The sequence below is a fragment of the Thamnophis elegans genome, chromosome 9 (assembly GCF_009769535.1).
Source record: "Thamnophis elegans isolate rThaEle1 chromosome 9, rThaEle1.pri, whole genome shotgun sequence".
In the NCBI taxonomy this organism is placed as follows: Eukaryota; Metazoa; Chordata; class Lepidosauria; order Squamata; family Colubridae; genus Thamnophis; species Thamnophis elegans.
This window is the reverse complement of record NC_045549.1, coordinates 73,166,175-73,186,670: the sequence shown is the minus strand read 5'-3', so window position 1 is coordinate 73,186,670 and position 20,496 is coordinate 73,166,175. Positions and strand designations below refer to the sequence as shown.

The following is a 20,496-nucleotide window of genomic DNA, read 5'->3' as shown; positions in this document are numbered from 1 at the left end:
ATGGTTATTTGCCTAGGCAAATTGGTTTAAAGTCAGAGCGGTATTTCCTAACTGGAAATCATTTTATTACGTGATCCTAATCAATCATCCCTTCATAAATAAAATCTCAAACACAGGTGGATCTATGCTGTCGGATCAGTCCTAATGCAACCAGAAGGACGTTTTTTGTAATGGTGCTTCTGGCGAAAATTGGTCCTGCAAACACAAACATAGCAACAAACTTTTCTTTGGCTGCTGTTGGCTGAAATAAATGAGGTAGGAAGACGAAAGCGATAAAAAGGACGTGAAAATGAAAACTGCCGAGGGTCAGCATCCAGACGAAATAAGTGGGAGCAGTTTCGGCTTGGTAGAAATCTGGATTTTGGGGCAGGCTGTCGCAACGGAAAAAGTTCTTGGCATTTAAGCAGTCGGAGAATGAAAAAGATTGACAACTTACTTTTTGAACTCTGAATAGAGCGCTGGGAACTCGCAATGGGAGCACAGACTCCAGTCTTCTCGGATCATATGTCGTCCCTGGAAGAATTGCAAGGGGGTGAACACATCAGGCTTCAATGGAAAAAGGGCCACAACGTGCTTGGAAGGAATTACAGGCAGTCCTCGACTTATAACAGTTCATTTAGTAACCATTCAAAGTTACAAAGGCACTGGAAAAAATGACTTTCAATCATTTTTCCACACTTAACGACCAGCGCAGCATCCCCAGGGTCACACGATTGACATTCGTATGCTTGCAAACTGGCTCACATTTACAACGGTTGCAGTGTCCCCAGGGTCACGCGATCCCCTTTTGCGACCTTCTGACAAGCAACGCTGACGGGGAAGCCGGGTTCCCTTAACCTACCGGGTTACCGATTTAACAATGCCAGCGATTCGCTTCACAAATGTGGCGAGAAAATGTTGTAAAATGGGGCCAAACTCACTTGGCAAATGTCTCGACTTGGCAAGTGAAATTCTGGGCTCCCGACTGCGGTCGTAAGTTGAGGACTGCCTGTCTATTTCAATGAGACCCTGAGGCTTTTTGGAGCACAAAATCGAGATTCTGTGATCTCAAAGCTCCGATTCCAAATGCAAAGAGGGGAGGCTCAGCTTCAGGAGCTGAAAGATGGAAAAGGGGAGTCTCCTAGGAGTTGCTCGTCATGTACTCACCGTCGCAATGCAATATGGCAGGTTGTTCTTGCAGCCCGGGCATAGAAGTTCGCATTCGGGGAGCATGAATTCACAATACGGGCACGGCGTGGTTGGCTCTTCCCCTTCCCCTTCGGAGGTGTCCGGCCGCCTGATAGCAAAATAAGAAGCCCATTATTTGCCTGAAAGAGACACCTATAATAGTAGAAAAGAAAAAGAGGAGGAGAGAATGAAAGGAGGATGGGGGAAAGAAGAAAGAGGTAAGGAGAGGAGGATGGTAGGGAGAGAAAGATAAGGAGAGAGGGTAAGTAGGGGTAGAGGAAGAGTAGGAGAAAGGGAAGGGAAGAAGGAAGGGAGAGGAGAAAGGAGGAAAGTAGAGAAGAGAGGGAGGGAGAAAAGAAAGGGAAAATAAGGTGACGTTACAACAGGAGGAAGGGATGGTAAAGAAAGCAACCCAAACTGTATCTGTATATTATAACCTATAAAATGGAATAACAAATGTATAAGAATGATAAATGTAAAGAAGAAAAATGATTATGTCAATGTATACTTAAAATGGTATGTAAGAGAATAAAAATAAATAAAAATGTTCTGGGGAAAAAAAGGATCCATTTTTTTACTTCTCAGTTGATTTCCTTGCCTAAAAGTTATATTTTCTGCTCCGGTAAGTCACATTGCAAGAATTTGCGTTAAGGTTCTTGGCCGTCCAATCTATTTCCAAGTTGATTAGAGCTGCAGTGGTGCAATCGTTAGAATGCAGGGCTGCAGCTAATTCTGCTGACTGCCGGCTGCCAGAAGTTTGGCAGCTCAATCGTGACCGGCTCAAGGTTGACTCAGCCTTTCATCCTTCCGAGGTCAGTAAAATGAGGACCCAGATTGTTGGGGGCAAGAGGCTGACTCTGTAAACCACTTAGAGGGTTGTAACTCACTGTGTAGCAGTACATAAGCTCTATTGCTCTCCCTCCCTCCCCTGATGGCACAGTGGTTAGAATGAAGTATTACAGGCTGACTCTGCTCACTGCCAGGAGTTTGATCCTGACCGGCTCAAAGATGACTCGTCCTTCTATCCTTCTGAGGTTGGTAAAATGAGATTGTTGGGGGCAAGAGGCTGACTCTGTGAACTGGTTAGAGAAGTTGTAAAGCACTGTGAAGTGCTATAGAAATCTACGTGCTATTCCTATTGCTATTGATTGTCGGGAAGAATTATCTCCTTGTTCCATACATTCATAGCTAAAACAAATCTAGCTAATTTCTTTCAGACTCAATAAGCCCATATAGGAATGTGGGGTAACATTAAGGCTCTGCTGATGGCTCTGGGAGCAAGCTCATTGTTGGCTTATAAGGTACAGTACACCTCAAGGTGCCCTTGACTTGTAGTATGTGTTCATGGCGTTTTTCCTGCTAATTTGCCACTGCCTTCTTCCAACTGATCTACGACCCAGGAATCCCCCACCATTCAGTCAGAGCTGAAGAAGCTTCCTGGATGAGAAGCGAAACATCTTCAAAGGAAACACAACCAAGTCCAGATTTGCCTCTTGAAAAAAGCACCTTTGGGACAACTGCCATGATTCACTTGTGACAAGAAAGGTCATAACATGGGGCAAAAATTCACTTAACAAATGTCTCGCTTAGCAACAGAAATTTTGGGCTCAATTGTCGAGGACCACCTGTGTTCACAGGATGACGGACTAAATCAGCATAAATAAGATTCCCTTATAGGCCAGTTATGCATCAATGCGTTCCCAAACCTTGGTTAGGCAGAATAAGCATAAACTCACCGGACGAGTGTTTCAATTCTCCTTTTGTATTTTGGGTCAATTTTATTCCGATATTCTGGTCTCATCAGCATGGCAGCAAAAGCAAAGGCTGATTTTTTCAGCCCTGCTCGGTGACATTCAATTACCGTTGAGGTCAGGATGGGCACAATATCTGAAAGGAAAACAACAGGCATCATCTTGCAAAGAAATTGACAGTTTAGCTGCTCGTTGTCGATTGGCGGTCAAAACTGTCTGGATTTCACAGAGTTGCTGCTGATAAAATTTAATCTCCCAGAATTTAAAAAATGAGAGGCCACTTGACATGATAGTCCAACAAACAACATCATTGCAACAATATTGAATACAACCATATCAATAATGCACATTGGAAGAATTTTTAATCACCAATCAATTTATTGACGTGAGCCCTCTTCAACAATCCTACATGATGCAGCAATAATTACCGTATTTTTCAGAGTATAAGACGCACTTTTTCTCCCCCCTAAAAGAGGGTGAAAATTTGGGTGCGTCTTATACACTGAATGTAGCCAAAAATACGATTATTAACACAAAAGCTGCAATGCTCAATACTTTAATGAAGAAGAAGTAAATATCCCTGACTCCCTCAAAGGGGACAGATTCCCAGTTTGGAGAACACTTACGAGATGGAAACTTGCTGATATTGTTAGCAACACGAATGAGCATCCGTGCTCCTTTCATGTGGTCCCCACGCTTAACATGAATCTGAAATACACATGTGAGTTAGGCATTATTCATAATATTTAGTAGCTACTCAGAGTAAACAAGGAAAAAAAGCAGATGATCATTAAAAGATTTGTGGAGCTTCGTGCCAATTTACAGAATTTTATAATAATTTTCTTTGCTACAAGCCCTTGAATTGATTACTCCTTTCCCTTATTGTAATACAGGTGGTCCTCGACTTATGATCACAATTGAGCCCAACATTTCTGTTGTTAAGTGAGACATTTGCTAAGTGAGTTTTGTCCCATTTGACAAGCCTGTTTGCCACCGTTGTTAAATGTATCACTGCAATTGTTAAGTTGCTAACTAGGTTGTGAAGGGAATCTGGCTTCCCCAATGGCTTTGCTTGTCAGTGGCCACAAAAGGGGACCACATGATCCCAGAACATTGCAACTGTCATAAAGACATGCCAGTTGCCAAGCCTCTGGATTTTGACCACGTGACCATGGGGAATGCTGCAATGGTGGTAAGTGTGAGAAATGGCCACATCATGTTTGCGTTAAATTTCATTAGCTTGGATTTAATCTGTCTCTATTAATACATACATAATAAAAGTAGTTACCTTTACTAAAATGTAACTGTGTAGAATCATCAAGTTCGTAGCCATCTCAGAGGGTATTTTAATTTTCTGTACTTTTAATTCTAAATACATACTGAAGAGAACATCGTGGGCTTTTCGATAATGCCCTTTTTAAAAGAAAACCAAAACAGAGAGAAAGGAAACCAAAACAGCAATTAAATTTCAGTAAAGTAGGCTATTCTTAAACACTATCAGATCAAGCTAAATATTAAAATTTAGTTACTGATTTGTCCAAGACATTACAGCCACAATGCCTTATCCACAAATTCACTTGAACTAGGTGCTTGAATATAAAACGTTAAAATTCCAGCAACAAAGGGGGGGAAATTGGTTTAAATTTAATGGTTTGTGGAATGCCCACAGTATGTGAAAATTTAATAGTCAAAAAATAGATTCATCTTCTAGTTATGTTATCCTCCAAATGAGATGTCTGCTGGGCATTTATGAGGTTAAACTAACTAGTTGGTTTAATCCAGAGCAATGCTGTCATCAAAAATGTGGTTATGCCTCTTTGAGCCAGGGGTTCCCAACCTTGGCAATGTTTCAGACCTGTGGAATTCAATTCCCAGAATTCCCCAGCCAGCTGATGAATTCTGGGAGTTGAAGTCCATAGGTATTAGTTGCCACGGTTGGATACCTTGAATAAGAGCAAGGGAAAGCACAGTTAACGCTCTTAATAAACAGGAGAGGAAACGCTGAAAAATAAATTCTGCCTTTAATGCATTTTAAGTTTAACAGTGGAAAGACGATGTCCCTGTGTCCCTTTTCTTTTGAAGGAGTGAATATGAATCAATATTGGTTATTTCCTTTTATCATGAATTTCTTATGTTACTATGTAATTGTTACTGATTAAACCAATATTTGCTGTTTGCTTCTGATATGATAAGACTGCTAGAAATCATTTATTAATAGAATTAAGCTTTGTTACTGTAGGCTTCTGATTATATTATTGTATACTGTCAGAAATCAGTTGTTTTCTAGCCTGGCAAATTGTAACCTTAATACTGGATGGCTTTACTGCAAATGTTATCTCACTGCTACATCTCGCTTCTATCCTTGGCTTCAAAGCTAGGCACATTCTTGAAAACATAGAAGAAATTGTTACCCGGGAATATCAGGTCCCATAGATAAAGGAACCCAACTAGGGGGCTTTCCTGGCTCATAAATCCTTAAAGAATTCTGCCGAAAAAACAACTTGGCAAAGGGGGGCTGCCACCCCCTACTCAAGGCTACAGGAATGCTCCACAGATAAGGTAGACAGAGACAGGAGCTTGAACAAAAGGACGCTTTAAAGATCATGTTGGCAACGAATCTTTGTCTCCGATTGGATAAACTTTGTTTCTATCTGCCTAAAATGTATATAATCTTCTGAGCCCCTCTTGCAGGGGGTGGCTATTCCTTCCGTGCATTTGTTTGTATGTTTTGGATATAGTTTTGTCACCCAGCTTTTGCTATGGCCATAAATAAAAGCTGATATTTTTGCAAGTCTCCATCTCTTTGGCATTTCAGTGGCTCGGGGAAACTGCTGGAAGCTTGCGCTTTCTTCTGTGACCTCCTGTGTCGTATTGGTCAGATTGGCTGTCCAGAAATGAACCACCCAAAGAGCCATACCTGCGCACTGTTCTTCTCGAGCGATGATGATTGCTGTCCGAGCAGCTTCCCGGTATTGCTTTAATGCCATGTAGAGTCGAAAGAGATATTTGGCTTCCTTCATCAGAATGAAAAAGAGAGAGTTGCACCTCAGAGTAGGCCAAGTTCCAGCGATCGCCGGCTGGATGTTTAGGAAGGCTTCTTACAATAAACTGCTTGCATTTGTTCTGGCTAATTGCACAGTGAGCAATGGTGCCATGCCAGGTTTTTATGAGGCAGTTAGCTTTTAAATTACCATCGATGGCTATACAATACAAGCATGGGGCAGCCAGGGCATATGGTTTCCAATCTTCCAGAAAGTAAAAAAAAAATTGGGGGGTCCTTGGTGCTCTCTGAGCTTGGTGGCTTTTTTGCAGACGTTTCATCACCAAATAAGGTAACATCATCAGTGCTAGAAGGAAGTGGGGTGTGCAGAGAGGAAAAGGAGGAGGAAGAAGAGTAGGTTTGTGGAAAGGGGGAAGAGGAGAACTCTGGGGTCCTTGGTGCTCTCTGAGCTTGGTGGTTTTCTTGCAGATGTTTCATTACCAAACTAAGTAACATCATTAGTGCGAGAAGGAAGTTGGGTTTGTGCAAAGGAGAAAGGAGGAGGAAAGGAGGAGGAGGAAGAGTGTGCATCCTTGGTGCTCTCTGAGCTTGGTGGGGTTTTTTTTTGCAGATGTCTCATTACCAAACAAGGTAATGTCAACAGTGCTAGAGGGGGTGGGGTCTGCTCTCATTTCAGTCTTGTTTGAATAGTTGATCTAAATGTTTTTGTGGTCCTTCTTCACAAGGATAGAGTTCCCTGTTTCATTTAACGCTATAACAGAATCCTGCAAGTCTGATTAGCATATTCTAAAAACCCCTTGGGGTGTGTGTTCTGTTAAGGTACAGCCTATTGTGCCTTAAAATGGCTTCTACTGTACAGCACAGTGGAGTTGCCGTGGTAATGCCTTCACAGTGCTCCATAAGCCGCCCCCCCCCCTCTGATAAGGGGGAAAATCCAACATTAGAAATTGCAGCGACATTCACGGAAGGAGGGTTGTCACCTAGTATATTAAATGAATGACTCATTGGGAACCACATATTAATATACAATACTAATATATAAAATGACATGCCTTATATTGCAGCCAGAATTTGAAAAGAACTTTTTAATACAGCACAATACTTGAGCAAAGTGGTTCGGCTGAGATCGGCATATGTGGGACTGATTGGGGTAGATTGTAAGGGGGATACTGGAATGTAATTTTATCCCATTTATCAATCTATCAAATTATTGCATTTTGTTTCATTTTAAATTGTTTTTATAAGGCTTTATTTTAAAAAAATGGTACTTGGAATTCTGTATCTGGCCTACGGGCTAATCAATAAACTGAACTAAACTGTTTGGCTAAGCAGTGGTTCTTGAGTATTTCTCTTAAGTTCACCTCCATTAATCTCTACAACTAACTGAACCAACCCAAAATATTGCCATGAAAACTGCTGGCAATAGACCAGTTCCAGCTTAATAAAGCCTCTTTAAAAGCATCAGGTTTTGGATTCAGAGCTTTGGCTACCATTTGGGTAAAATGAGGGTGGCACATTTGGAAGGAAGGAACACAGTGACTGTACAACACACAGCCAAAGGGATGTGGCATTAAAACGTCTTTCAAAGTCTTCAAGTAACAACTATCATGGTTTAGAATAATTCAAATAAAAATACTCACAGAAACAGACTACAGAAGTTACAGTAAAGCCATTGGAAAAACAAAATGAGGTTTGGGTAAGTAAACGAAACAATAAAAATAAAAAGTTACAATGACCAAGATTAAATAAGATAGCACAATGCAGCCTTTAAAATACTGTATTTTTCGGAGTATAAGTTGCTCTGAAGTATAAGATACACCTAGCTTTTGGGGAGGAAAACAAGGCGGGGGGAAATCTGCTTGTGCCTCCCAGCAATTTGCCTCCTTGCAACAAACGGCAAACAGTGCAGACAATATCCACTGTTTGTAGGGTTACATTTCAGACTATACATGTACAGATGCTGTTAAAATTGATGTGGCTTTCTGGAAGTATAGTTATTCTCTGCTATTTAAAAGAATAGCACTTTTTAAAACAATAGCACTGGGCCTCTTCAGATCAAGCATTTACAGTATTTTAAAAAGCTTCTTCATTTTGTTAAGTTGTCTAGAATAATAATAAAGCAGTCTTTCAAAAGTAAGTCTAATCATTTGAACATTCTATAGGCATTTATAGTTATTGACTTACCTCCTTGCAGCAAACAGCCTGATTAGCACAAGAAAAAAAAGTCTGCCTCTGCCTCCCAGCAATTTGCCTTGGGGAGCAAACAGCAAGTTTCACTTTCAATTTCTCCTGATCATCAACTATTTCAGGCTGCAGGGATTATTGTAGCCTATTGAAGCCCCCCGCCCGTTTGCTGCAAAGAGGTAAATTGCTGGGAGGCAGAGGCCAAAGTGTGGGGGGGCAGGTGGGTGGGGGGGGGCTACATTCAGTGTATAAGATGCACCCAAATTTTCACCCTCTTTTAGGGGGGGGGGAAAGGTGCATCTTATACTCCGAAAAATACGGTAGTTGCTTGTTTCAAACTAGTAGCTGGCCTGTTTATTGCACTGGGAGGAGGACTCCGAAAAATATCTGTGGATCGTGTCATAATTTGAACCAAATTCAATGTTACGTGTAATCCTCGACTTATGTCCACAACTGAGCCCAGAATTTCTGTTCTTAAGTGAAGCATTTGTTGTGTTTTGCCCCATTTTACGATCTTTTGTGTCACTGGTGTTAACTGAATCACTGTAGTTGATAAGTTACTGACCCAGTTATTAAGTGAACCTAGCTTCCACGTTGACTTTGCCGGTCAGGAGGTCGCAAAAGGGGATGACCTGATCTTGGGACGTAGCAATGGCCACAAGTACGAACCAGTTGCCAAGCATCTGAATTTTGATCACGTGATCATGGGGATGCTTCAAAGATCATAACTGTGAAAAACAGTCGTAAGTCACTTTTTTCCGTGCCGTTGTAAACTTGAACGGTCTCTAAATGAACGGTTGTAAGTCGAGGACTCCCTATATTTCTGTACGGTATATAAGAGGATGTGATTTACCGTATTTTTCGGATTATAAGACGCACCTTTTTCCCTTAAAAAAGAGGCTGAAAATCTGGGTGCGTCTTATACACTGAATACAGCATGTTTTGCCTCCCGAAACTCCGCCCCCTTTGCAAAAATGTCCCTGCATAGCTTTTAGGAGGCTTCCAGAGTGCTCCTGGGGGCCGGGGAGGGCAGAAATGAGCGAAAAATGGGCTGTTTTTTTCCTCAATTTTGCCCCCCTCCCCCAGTCCCCAGGAGCACTCTATAAACCTCCTAAAGGCTTTGCACGCCTTTTTTATTGACAAAAAATAGACCTGCTTTTGTGAAAAACGGGCCGTTTTTTGCTCAGTTTTGCCCCCCTAACCCCCAGAAGCACTCTGCAAGCCCCCCAAAGGCTATTCATGCCCTTTTTTTGAGAGAGAAAAAAAAACTGGCCCGTTTTCACAAAAAAATGAGTTGTTTTGGGGAGGTCTGCAGAGTGGAAAAACTTTTTTTTTTTAAAAAATTGCCTCTTGGTGCGTCTTACACTCCGAAAAATATGGTATTTTTAAAAAGACACAGTTCAGTCTTTAGGTCAGAGGTGTCTAACTCTGACAACTTTTAAGACCTGTGGAGTCAACTCCAGGACTCCCCCAGCCAGAAAAAAACAGGCTGAAGTCATCCTTAGCTGTGTTAAAAATTATTCTCTTTGCTCTTAATATCAACATTTATCTAGAGAGGTCCACAGACCACTGGGAACAATACGATGGCCTATCAGAATTCAAAATAAAAGGACAGTCATTCCAAATATCCATATATAGGAAAGGCACTGTAAATATTACAGCAAAGGCTCAACCTATGCTGATTTTCCCTGGGTCGTATTTTGGCGTGTAGGGCCAGGCCTCCTGGTGCCCTAGGGTTAGAATCCTGAAATGGTTTCGCTTGCCAGTAAACCCGTTTGAAAAAATTAAACATGCTACAGATATGGTTGAGAAATAGGATGATGAGTTCGGGCTGGATGTCCGTACCTTTGGTATACCATCGTTCTCGCCCATAAGGTAATTGATCAGCTGGTCTGTCAGGGCTTCGTCCTTTGCTTGGCCCACCTGTTCCGAAAACAAGTGAATGGAACAACATCACAAAGGTAGGCAGAAATAATGGAATTATAAAGGCGAATTAAAATAGCATCAGCCTGCCACTTAGGAGGGAGCGTTTGGTTCATACTGCATATTGAAAATCCACTGCATATTGAAAAATAACCAGTATAAATTTTGGTCTGAAACAAGAGCAGGATATAAACTGAAAAAGTGGTGTAAAATATAACTTTATGTCACATTAAATGTTACTGTAGTGGTGGCATTGAAGTTTGGTTTTTTTTTTTAAAAAGGTCAGATGCATCAGTGGTGAAATTCAATTTTTTTTTACTATCGATTCTGTGGGTGTGGCTTGGTGAACCAGGTGTGGCTTAGTGGGCGTGGCAGGGGGAGGATACTGCAAAATCTCCATTCCCACCCCACTCTAGGGCTAGCCACAGGTGGCATTTGCTGGTTCTCCAAACTACTCAAAATTTCCGCTACCGGTTCTCTCAACAACTCAAAATGTCTGCTACCAGTTCTCCAGAACCTGTCAGAACCTGCTGGATTTCACCTCCAAGATGCATTTTTTTCTTCCTAAATGACATTATCTTACCGTGTCAATTGCCATGTCTATGGCCATATTATCATCTGTGTTTGGACTTTTCAGAAAGTGCTTCAGTGCCTGGAAAAAAAAAAAAGACGACATACCATTAAATGGCTAATAACTTATTTCCCCCACATCTTCCCTTCATGTGATCAGTGATATTTTAATAGCAAATTAGAATAACAATAATAGGAACAAGAGGTAAGATTAGCACACGCTGTTTTCTACTAGAAAAAACAGACTTTTTAAATATATATATATATATATATTTGTTTTGTTTTATAAACAAAAATAAAATGCAAAACAGAAAAACAACAGAAAGAAAAAACATATACAAGAAAGGGGAAAAAATGACCTAAATATTAAATAAATTTAACATTAAATATATAGAATCCACCTTAGTAGTATGCTGAGAAAAAAAGAATAAAAAAATTCTCCTCCCCTTTGCGTAATGGGCTACAAATAGTTATAAGGTTTTTCATCCCAATTTAACAAAAATATTGTATTAAATAAATATTCCAGGTGAGGGGCTCTCTATTTGACAATCAAATCGACCCAACATCTGATCATAGTATATATGTAAAAAATAATAATAACTAGGTTATCCCAAACATTATACTAATCTTCAAATTCCTCTGTTAACCAACTGTAGAAAGAAACATTTTGATGAAAAGGTGTCACATACATTGCTTCAAATTTCAAATCAACTCTCATTCATAAAATCCAATCCGATCATTTGGCAAAATATTTATGATGTTGGAAGTGATTCGTTTACAAGACAGGTATGTCTAAGAGTGAAGGAAGGGACGACATTTGAGTCACACATAGTCCTTGACTAATGACCATAATTAAGCCATAATTAATGGTCGTAATTAATGACCATTTCTTCTGCTAAGCAAGGCACCTAGGTGAGTTCTGTCCCATTTTACGACTTGCCGCAGTTGTTAAATTAGTTACACAGTTGTTAAGTGAATCTGGCTTCCCCATTGACTCTGCTTATCAGAAGGTTGCAAAAGGAGAACAGATAACCTGGGGATAGTCGAGGGCTATCTATGTAGCTGAAGAAGGAAGTTGTCTACTGATTCATACTTCTATTTATCGCACTGAAAACTGACACCCGGAGATAGCTCTCTCTCCCCACTCATTCCACGTTTGATGAATTTCCTGGACAGGCACAGAACGACCAAACAGGAATTAAAGAGAATTAAAAGATAAAGCAAGAATTAAAGAGCCCTAGTGGCACAGTGGTTAGAATGCAGTTTTACAGGCTAATTCTGCCCACTGTCAGCAATTTGAATCTCACTAGGCTCAAGGTTGACTCAGCTTTCCATCCTTCCGAGGTCAGTAAAATGAGGACTCAGATTGTAGGGGTCATTTGATTGACTCTGTAAACTGCTTAGAGAGGGCTGTAAAAGCACTAGGAAGCGGCATATATAAGCCTAAGTGCTATTGCTATTGTTTAAAGTTGTACTAACCCTGGAATATTGACCACAGAGTAAGAAGAATTTGCCAGCCTGAAAATGCTTCTTTTCTCCCTCAAAATATAAGGCGATGCTTTGAAAATCGTCGTTCGTGGTTTCCTCAGAACCTGGAATGGGAAGGAAGCACCAAGAACATTACTCTTTCTTCCTGGGAGTGGAGCAGCACCCACCAAGCGAGGTTTGCAATGTCTTACACACACCAATTCCATCTCTTCGGCTCTGAAAATATGCTCTTGGGCCTTTCACAAGGGATTAGAATTATTTGGAAAGGTAGAAAAAAATTAGGCCAAGTCTCCAATCATTAATAAAGAATAATTTGCAAAAAAAATGTGTAGGAACCAGTAACTTTACAATTTCTACCGTACTGCAATAGGATAGAATTTACCAAATAATAATTTAATGAAAATACATAAGGAGTAAGTTGTGCTGTGCTTCCTAACAAACTATTTGGAATTAACAAAATGTTACACCTCATTAAAATTGCCTGCATTTAAAAGGTTCCTGAATAAATTTTCAACAGCAACATCCTAATGCCATGCAGTCGTTAAAAGCTAATTTACTACTAAAAAGTTGAACCAGCAGCATCTGCAACAAACTGCGACGATGCCAACACAAAAAGTGTACAATGACATCATTGCATAAATGTTGTCAGCCCATGCCTGGCTCTCAACAGCTCACGCAACAATGACACTGTTGGCAATCTGTTGCAAGTCGCCTAGAGTAGCCCCCACGGCGAGATAGGCAGCAACTAAAGTTAACCAATAAATAAATTTGTTCCTCTTGCTTCTTCTACCTGCTCTGTAGAATTATCGTATTTTTCAGACTATAAGACGCACCGGTGTATAAGATGCATCAAGATTTCGAAGAGGTAAGTAAGAAAAACAAGTTTTTGTACTCCTCAGCCGCCAGAAGTACTCTGCAGGCTTCAGCAGCGCTGGAGGAAGGCAAAAACACCCCCGTTTTTTCAAAAAACGGGTGGAAAATGGACCGTTTTTTGCAAATACAGGGGCATTTTTACCTTCCCTCAGCCCTGCTGAAGCCTGCAGAGTACTTATGGGGGCTGGGGCAGGCAAAAATATCTCTTGTGTTTGCAAAAACTGGCCCGTTTATTACAAATATGGAATGCGGGGGTAGGGTTTCGGGAGGCCAAAAATGGCTGTATTCGATGTATAAGACGCATCAACATTTCCACACTCTTTTAGGGGGGGAAAAGGTGTGTCTTATATTCCGAAAAATACGGTATATTCGGCTGCAATACTCACTGATGATGTCAGCATAGAGCTCCATCTTATTGTGCTGCTGAGCCAGGACGAAAGCTTCGTTGTTACACTTGGACATCACTAAGAACTGGATGGCAGACTCGTAATCACCCAGCTGCAGAAAGAATCTAAGAAGAATAAAGGCTTCGTTATTTTTTAAAAAAAGGAAAAGTAAACAGAATCCCAAAGCTTTATGTTCCCAAGCAGGCAATAACAATTCAAAACAGGAATGCACAAACTTTGAATACAAAAATAACTGCCACAGAAGAGTTTTCTCATTCCACAAACTATCATCATCATCATCATCATCATCATCATCATCATCATTATTATTATTATATCGATGTTAACACCTCTAGAGGCTGTCCAGGACTCTGCAATTTAAGACATACCTTGTAAATTATCTCTCTATTAAAAAAAAAACCCTAGAGGAATACTCTTGTTTCCAAAGTATGCTGACAGCAAGAACTCACAAAATAATTAGCAGCAAAGCCAGCTAGAGATTCATGGGTTAACTGCTTTTTAGCTTGTGTAAATGGCAATTACACCAAGTTCAATTATACCGGATATATTTCTCAACAGAGAGGGGGGGAAAATATACCACTGGGCTGTGCTTAAATATGAATTTAGGCTGCCCTCCCCTAAAGCATCCCGGGCACAAATATTGCAGCATCTTGCCCATCAGGAAAAATGCTGAGGAAAGCTAAGTGGGTACCAGTTGTGAATGTGTTGATTGTTCTAAAAACACAAGGCTCTGCGTTCCGTAGACTAGAGTGTTGAACCATCTTTCCAGGGATATCTGTTATGTCAAAAAAAAAAAGTCAGGAAGACAGCGGTGACTATGAGAATAAAGTCCCGCTCCTTTTTGAAAAGCCCTATGATGTCAAAAAAAAAAAAGCAGGACACTGACTTTGTGGTCACAGCCACCAATTTGGACTTTTGGACCCTCAGACTCACACAAGACACATACTTAGGGAGATTCAATTAATCCTGAAAATTATTCCTGCAACATTAGGAAATAAATACGTTGGGCTTTTTCTGGAAAACCAGAGTGATGATCTTACAGAAAACATGGGGTGACATTTATCAGAAGATATTTTAAGCACGGGAGTTAAAGACGACATTAGAAACTTAAGCTGACTCCATCTTAACTCCCTGGAAATGTAAGGTAGGGAAAGGAGAACACAGTTTTCCTTCCTTCCTTCCTTCCCTCTCTCCCTCCTGTTTCTCCTTCCTTTCTTTTCCTTCCTTCCTTCCCTCTCTCCCTCGTCTCTCCTTCCTTCCTTCCCTCCTGTCTCTCCTTCCTCCCTCCCTCCTTTGTCTTTCTCCTTCCTTCCTCCATTATTCATTAAGAAGCTTCTTGGATTAGAAGTGAAACGTCTTCAAAGAAAAAAAAACGAACTCCAGTTGCCTCTTGAAAAAGCCCGTTTGGGACAGCCATGACCTGGATGACTGAGAATATCCATATAGATTCATTTATTTATTTATTTATTTGTTCATTCATTCCATTCATTCATGTCAGTCTAATGTATCGCAACAGATTTAATTTGGTTGTATTCCTAAATCTACTAAATCATTCGTTTATATATTCCTAGATCTATTAAATTATTAAAGAATGCACTCAATTCTTTAATGATTTCAGAGATCGTTAAATAATAACTAAATTATCATTCGATTACCTGGCTACCATCTTGGCTCCTTCCAGAGACTGGGTTTCCCGGACGATGCTCACAGCTTTTTCTGGATCGTTCAGGTGATCCAAATACAACCGGATCACGTTGTCCCACTGCTTAGCGTTTTCGTAGGCCAAAACAGCTTCTTTGTATCTAGAAGGACGTATCATCGGGCATTAGTGTAAGTTCAACTGTGGCATGGGAATTTTAAAGCTAATTTTAAATTAAATGTGTAAAAATATGGGCATTAAATAAATGTAATAGCACGTGGGAATGGCCTTGGGAGACGGGGCAAAGGGATGCTGCATGGGGAACAGACAAATAATAGAGCACAGAGCCTGTAGCTGCATAGTGGATGGAACAAGAGATCCTTCTCCTAATGTAGTTCTTACAATAAAGTAAATTTATCTTAACTTTTGTTCCCTGTTTGCCTACATGGTAAGGCTGCCAATAAGCACATAGTTCGTTGCCCTGGTTAACAGTTATAAATAACACTTTTCGTCATATTGAGTAGTTATGTCCAGTAATTTGCATTCAGTCGTAATCACTTTTGCATCTTAAAATCTTATTGGGTGTTATTTTGCAGCTGTTCAGACAGCATCTTAAATTAAGGTCGAATGCAGTATGAATAAGCTTTAACTGGGCTTTATATATTTGCCACAGTTTCTCAACATCAAACAGTACAATAATAATAAAGGAGAATATTTGTAGCTCAAGGTTGAAATAAGGAGCCTGTCAGCTTCTGCTTTGCTGTCGCTTCAGCTGCCATGAAACGGGGAGGGAGGGCATGGTATTTGGGAGGGGTTACTCATTGTGCTGGAGGAAAGTTCTGGAGTTCATCGACTGATCGGACTGCGCATGCGTGGGTATTTCCCGCCTGGACTAACGGCACCGACATTCCATCTTCGTGATGCCTTTTGAAGTTATCTCACACCTGACACTTGGAAGACTTATGATTGGGCTGGGGCTGTGATGCCAAGGGGTGGAGAATGGGCTATTCTATATATCAACTGCTTTCGTGCCTAATTAATCAGACTTCGCTATGCATTGCCTTTAACCATTTTTAATTAGTAAAAGTACATTTGATTTCTACGCATGGAGTCTCATGGTCTTTCTTTCCTAATTAATAAATGGAGAGGAGCTGACAGAGCGCTTGGTGCTTTCTGAAGTTGGTTGCTTTTATTTAAGACATTTCATTACCCAACTAAATAACCTTTTCAGTGCTAGTTGGTTAATGAATTATCTGCAAGAAAACAGCCAAGTTCAGAGAGCACCAAGGACCTCTCTGTTCAGAATACGGAGGAGGAGGAGGAGGAGGAGGAGGAGGAGGAGGAGGAGGAGGAGGAGGAGGAGGAGGAGGAGGAGATGATCTTGTGGGACTTTCAAATACAGACAGATCATCATTTGGAACACAACACACCAGATATCACAGCTGTCAAAAACTGAAACGTACAATTGATTGATATCGCTGTACCAGAGTCGAAGAAAAAGAACTGGAAAAAAAATCACTTGGTCGTCAAGGCGGTGGCATAGGAGAAAAAACCCACCCCTTCTTTATGTTGTGTTGTTGCATTTGTGCCCAAGGAAGGCAGAGTTTCAACCACAATGTGGTGCTCATTGATCTTCTAAAACAGTGTTTCTCAACCTTGGCAACTTGAAGATTTCCGGACTTCAACTCCCAGAATTCCCCAGCCAGCTGGGAGTTGAAGTCCGGACATCTTCAAGTTGCCAAGGTTGAGAAACACTGTTTTAAAAGGAATAAAAACCTGTGGATGTTGCGGCTGCACCTCTAATCCCACTGAGCATAGCTGGGCTTCCTGACTGCTGGCGTAGCAAAAATATTGGAACATTAACTCCAGGAAGGAGTACCTGCCATCTGCTTCCTTTGCTTTGGCATACTGAAGGTGTATTTTTGGAGAAGACACATGCTGAAGCAGCTCACCAACTTTGGTCCTAAACAACAGGAATAAATTATATTTTTTTAAGTGGAATTAAGTAGGCACATTTCTCCGTTCAGTTCGGTTCTATTCACTCCATCGGATCAAGCATAAAGATAATTTGCTTAATTACATTACGAGTCTCAAAACTTTATTTTTTTAATGTTGTAACAATTTTATTAATTTAGGATATAACATAAGGGAAAAAATACAAAAGTCTCAAAACTTTCAAGGTGACCTTTAAATGAATTTGACTTCTCGTTTAGATACAGGTCTTGAGTTACAGTTTTGAAGTGACAAAAAAGTGACTTTTTTCAAACGTACAACTGTTGCAGCATCTCTGTGGTCAGGTAATCAAAATTCGGACACTTGGCAACTGACTCGTATTTATGACGGTTGCAGTGTCCTGGGGTCATGTGATCCCCTTTCGCGACCTTTCGATGAGCAAAGTCAATTGGGGGAGGCAGATTCCCTTAAGAACCGTTTTAATCATTTAACACCTGCAGTGGTTCACTTAACAACTATGGTGGGAAAGTTCGTAAAATGGGGCAAAACTCACTTAACAAATACCTCGCTTAGCAGTAGATATTTTGGGCTCAGTTCTGGTCATAACCCAAGGACTATCTGAATCGGACATTACTCCAAGAACTTATTTCAATGGGATTTTAAAACAGTACAAAATAGTTAGCCTCATTGTGTGTCTTAACGCAATAATGCCATGGAACATGTATGCCTCACATCAAGAGGTATTTATCGTGAGTTTTAGAATTCTTGGTTACGAAACGCCTATTTTGAAAAATCATTGTTACCGTAGAGACATTTATTTATTTTGTTATGCATCACCCAGATAACTAGTTACCGAGAAACTGATCATCAAATAAATAAATATGAATAATAAAGCCCAGACTGGGCCAGGACCCAAGGACAGACATTATTCCAGTTTTATACCTTGAACCTCTTCAGAACTTCTGGGATAAAAACAAATAAAATAAAAATAAAATAAGAGTGCTCCAAAGCCACTAATTCAATTCCTGAGCCTGTTAAATCTGCTGCAAATGAATTGCAAAACACATGAGAATTAGCATATTCTAAAGTATTCATGGTTTGAAAGGCAAATAACAATAATCTGCAATTACAAAATAACACTTACCAGTTTTTACATCGTATGTATACTGAAGCTGCTTTGTCGAAATATTGTCCTTTTTCATAAAGCTGGGCAGCTTCTGAAAATTGCTAAGGTATATAAAAAATAATAATACAGATGTTCAGCTTAGCATAATTCATTTTGTGAAAATTTTCTTAGTCTACAGGTGAAGTGGGGAACTATGGTCCTTTTAACATTTGTGGACTTCAACTCCCAGAATTCCTGAGCCAGCCATGAATTCTGGGACTTGAAGTCCACAAGTCATAAAAGGACCAAGTTCCCATGCTGGCTCAGGAATTCTGGGAGTTGAAGTCCACAAGTTATAAAGGGGCCATAGTTTCTCTCCCCCCCCCCCCACTGGTCTACAGGTAGTGCTCCACTTGAAATTCATTTAGCAACCATTTGGAGTTACAACGGCACTGAAAAAAGTGACTTTTGACTGTTTTTCTGACTTGCGACAATTTGCAGGATCCCCATCGTCACATGATCAAAATTTGGCCGTTTGGAAACTGGCCCATATTTATGATGATTGCAGGAGTCACATGATCCCTTTTTGCAAACTTCCCCGTCAATGGGGAAGCCGGATTCACTTAACAACCATTTTTCTGGCTAAAAAACTGCTGTGATTCAATTAAAAAGTATGGCAACCAAGGGTGTAAAATAGGACAAAATTCACTGTCTCGCTTAGCAACCAAAATGATAAGACGAGGAATATCTGTGGCACCCTTTATGAGCTTACTTTCATGCTCTCCAGAATAGCTCCGCAGTCTTTTTTTAACGTTCGGCTAGGATGTTTGATGGCTTGGTTAACGCCGCGTCGTATGTCTCCCATGCGAATTGCCATCTGCGCGACTCCGGCCAGGCAGGCCTCATCGTGTTCTTGGAACTGGCAATCAAGAGAAAGATGTAAAAATCGCAACAAAGCCAAAAAGGACCATTTAAAAAGACGTCCTGTAAAATATAGAGCCATACGGGTAGTCCTCGACTTACAACAGTGCGTTTCGTGACCGTTACAACGGGATTGAAAAAAGTGACTCGTGACCAGTTTTCACACTTATGACCATTGCAGACTCATCCCCCCCACGGTCACGTGATTTACATTTCGATGCTTGACATCTGACTCACGTTTATGACGGTTGCAACGTCCTAAGGTCGTGAGATCCCTTTTGCGACCTTCAGGCAAGCAAACTCAATATGGAAGTCAGATTCACTTAACAACCGTTACTAACTTAACAACTGCAAGGATTCACTTAACAACTGTGGTGTGAACGGTCGTAAAATGGGACAAAATTCACTTAAGAACCATCTCGCTGAGCAACAGAAATGTTGGGCTCAAGGACTACCTGTATTAAAGATTAGCACTTAACTCTGTTCAGATTTATATATTCTACTTCACCTTCAAAATTGTATCGGTTCAAGTACATTTGTTCACACTGGACGTAAATAACACCAATTCTGAAACACACCTACTAAAGAAAGACTATTTTGTTTCTCATGGAAAGAGCCTCAGCAAAATAATTATTCTAAAAATCGCTATTTGTAAAAATAGTGTTACGAAGTACAGTTGAATCTACATTAAGAACAAACTTATTTTCTTTGACAAATGGTGATAACAGTGTTTAGGTAAAAAAAACCTTAAATCCGGAAATCGTAAGATTTTATGCACTTGTAAATATCTAACAGTCTGCTTCAATATTCAGTTGACCAAGTTTTGTAATATAGCCAAGGCACAATCAATTTTTAAATTATTTGAGATGATAAAGTTAATATAATTAGACATGTGAATATCCACCCGGAAGCCATCACCAAGAGTGGATTACCTTATTGTTGCCCGTGATTCCTTTTTCATAATGGGCCAAAGCATTCACGTAATCACTCCTAAAATTAAAAGTCAGCCATGTTTAGAATCTTCTGAAGGATTACAAAACAAAGAAGACATTGAAAGAGATTCTGGAAAGAGCGTTTGGAAAGAACACCCCCCCCCCCCGGGCGACAGTAGTAAAACTTTGAAAGTGGTCTTTGTGTTTATGCTGATGTGATGTTGTTGATGTGCTTTGTGCCTTGAAGTAGGGAAGATGTAACACACCAAACTATTGAATGCTGCATCACATACAAATATACATCCCTATCTTTCTTGGGTATAACGCAGGAGTCTGTGGCCTATTTGGAACTGGGCCACGTGAGAAACGGCTCGATGCGCATGTGCAATTCTATTCACGGGAGGGCAGACTGGCATGTGGTGCACACACAGTTTCATGCATGTGAGTGCCAGCCCACCATTCACATGGCCTGGTTCGACTCTCCCCTCCCCTCCCCCAGCTGGGCTGCTAAGCTGCAAAGGTTTGGGACCCCTGGTATAACAGACACGTATTAAGGGAGCCTGATGTCTGAATATTTCCCTG

The 20,496-nt window shown here is 40.5% G+C and overlaps 1 protein-coding gene across 1 annotated transcript in view; it reads right to left on the bottom strand.

Moving 5' to 3' along the window:
• The window catches only part of WDR19 (WD repeat domain 19), a 48,395-nt gene that overhangs the window by 1,114 nt on the left and 26,785 nt on the right, over window positions 1–20,496 (bottom strand). The window contains exons 21-35 of the mRNA XM_032224492.1: window positions 19,915–19,972; window positions 18,834–18,980; window positions 18,101–18,183; window positions 16,883–16,966; window positions 15,020–15,166; window positions 13,344–13,468; window positions 12,076–12,188; window positions 10,610–10,678; window positions 9,949–10,026; window positions 5,836–5,932; window positions 4,207–4,331; window positions 3,545–3,626; window positions 2,904–3,054; window positions 1,147–1,276; window positions 437–513 (exon numbers count right to left, since the gene is read on the bottom strand). Of these exons, the coding sequence (XP_032080383.1) occupies window positions 437–513; window positions 1,147–1,276; window positions 2,904–3,054; window positions 3,545–3,626; window positions 4,207–4,331; window positions 5,836–5,932; window positions 9,949–10,026; window positions 10,610–10,678; window positions 12,076–12,188; window positions 13,344–13,468; window positions 15,020–15,166; window positions 16,883–16,966; window positions 18,101–18,183; window positions 18,834–18,980; window positions 19,915–19,972 (1,566 nt within the window). The remainder of the gene's footprint in view (window positions 1–436; window positions 514–1,146; window positions 1,277–2,903; window positions 3,055–3,544; window positions 3,627–4,206; window positions 4,332–5,835; window positions 5,933–9,948; window positions 10,027–10,609; window positions 10,679–12,075; window positions 12,189–13,343; window positions 13,469–15,019; window positions 15,167–16,882; window positions 16,967–18,100; window positions 18,184–18,833; window positions 18,981–19,914; window positions 19,973–20,496) is intronic.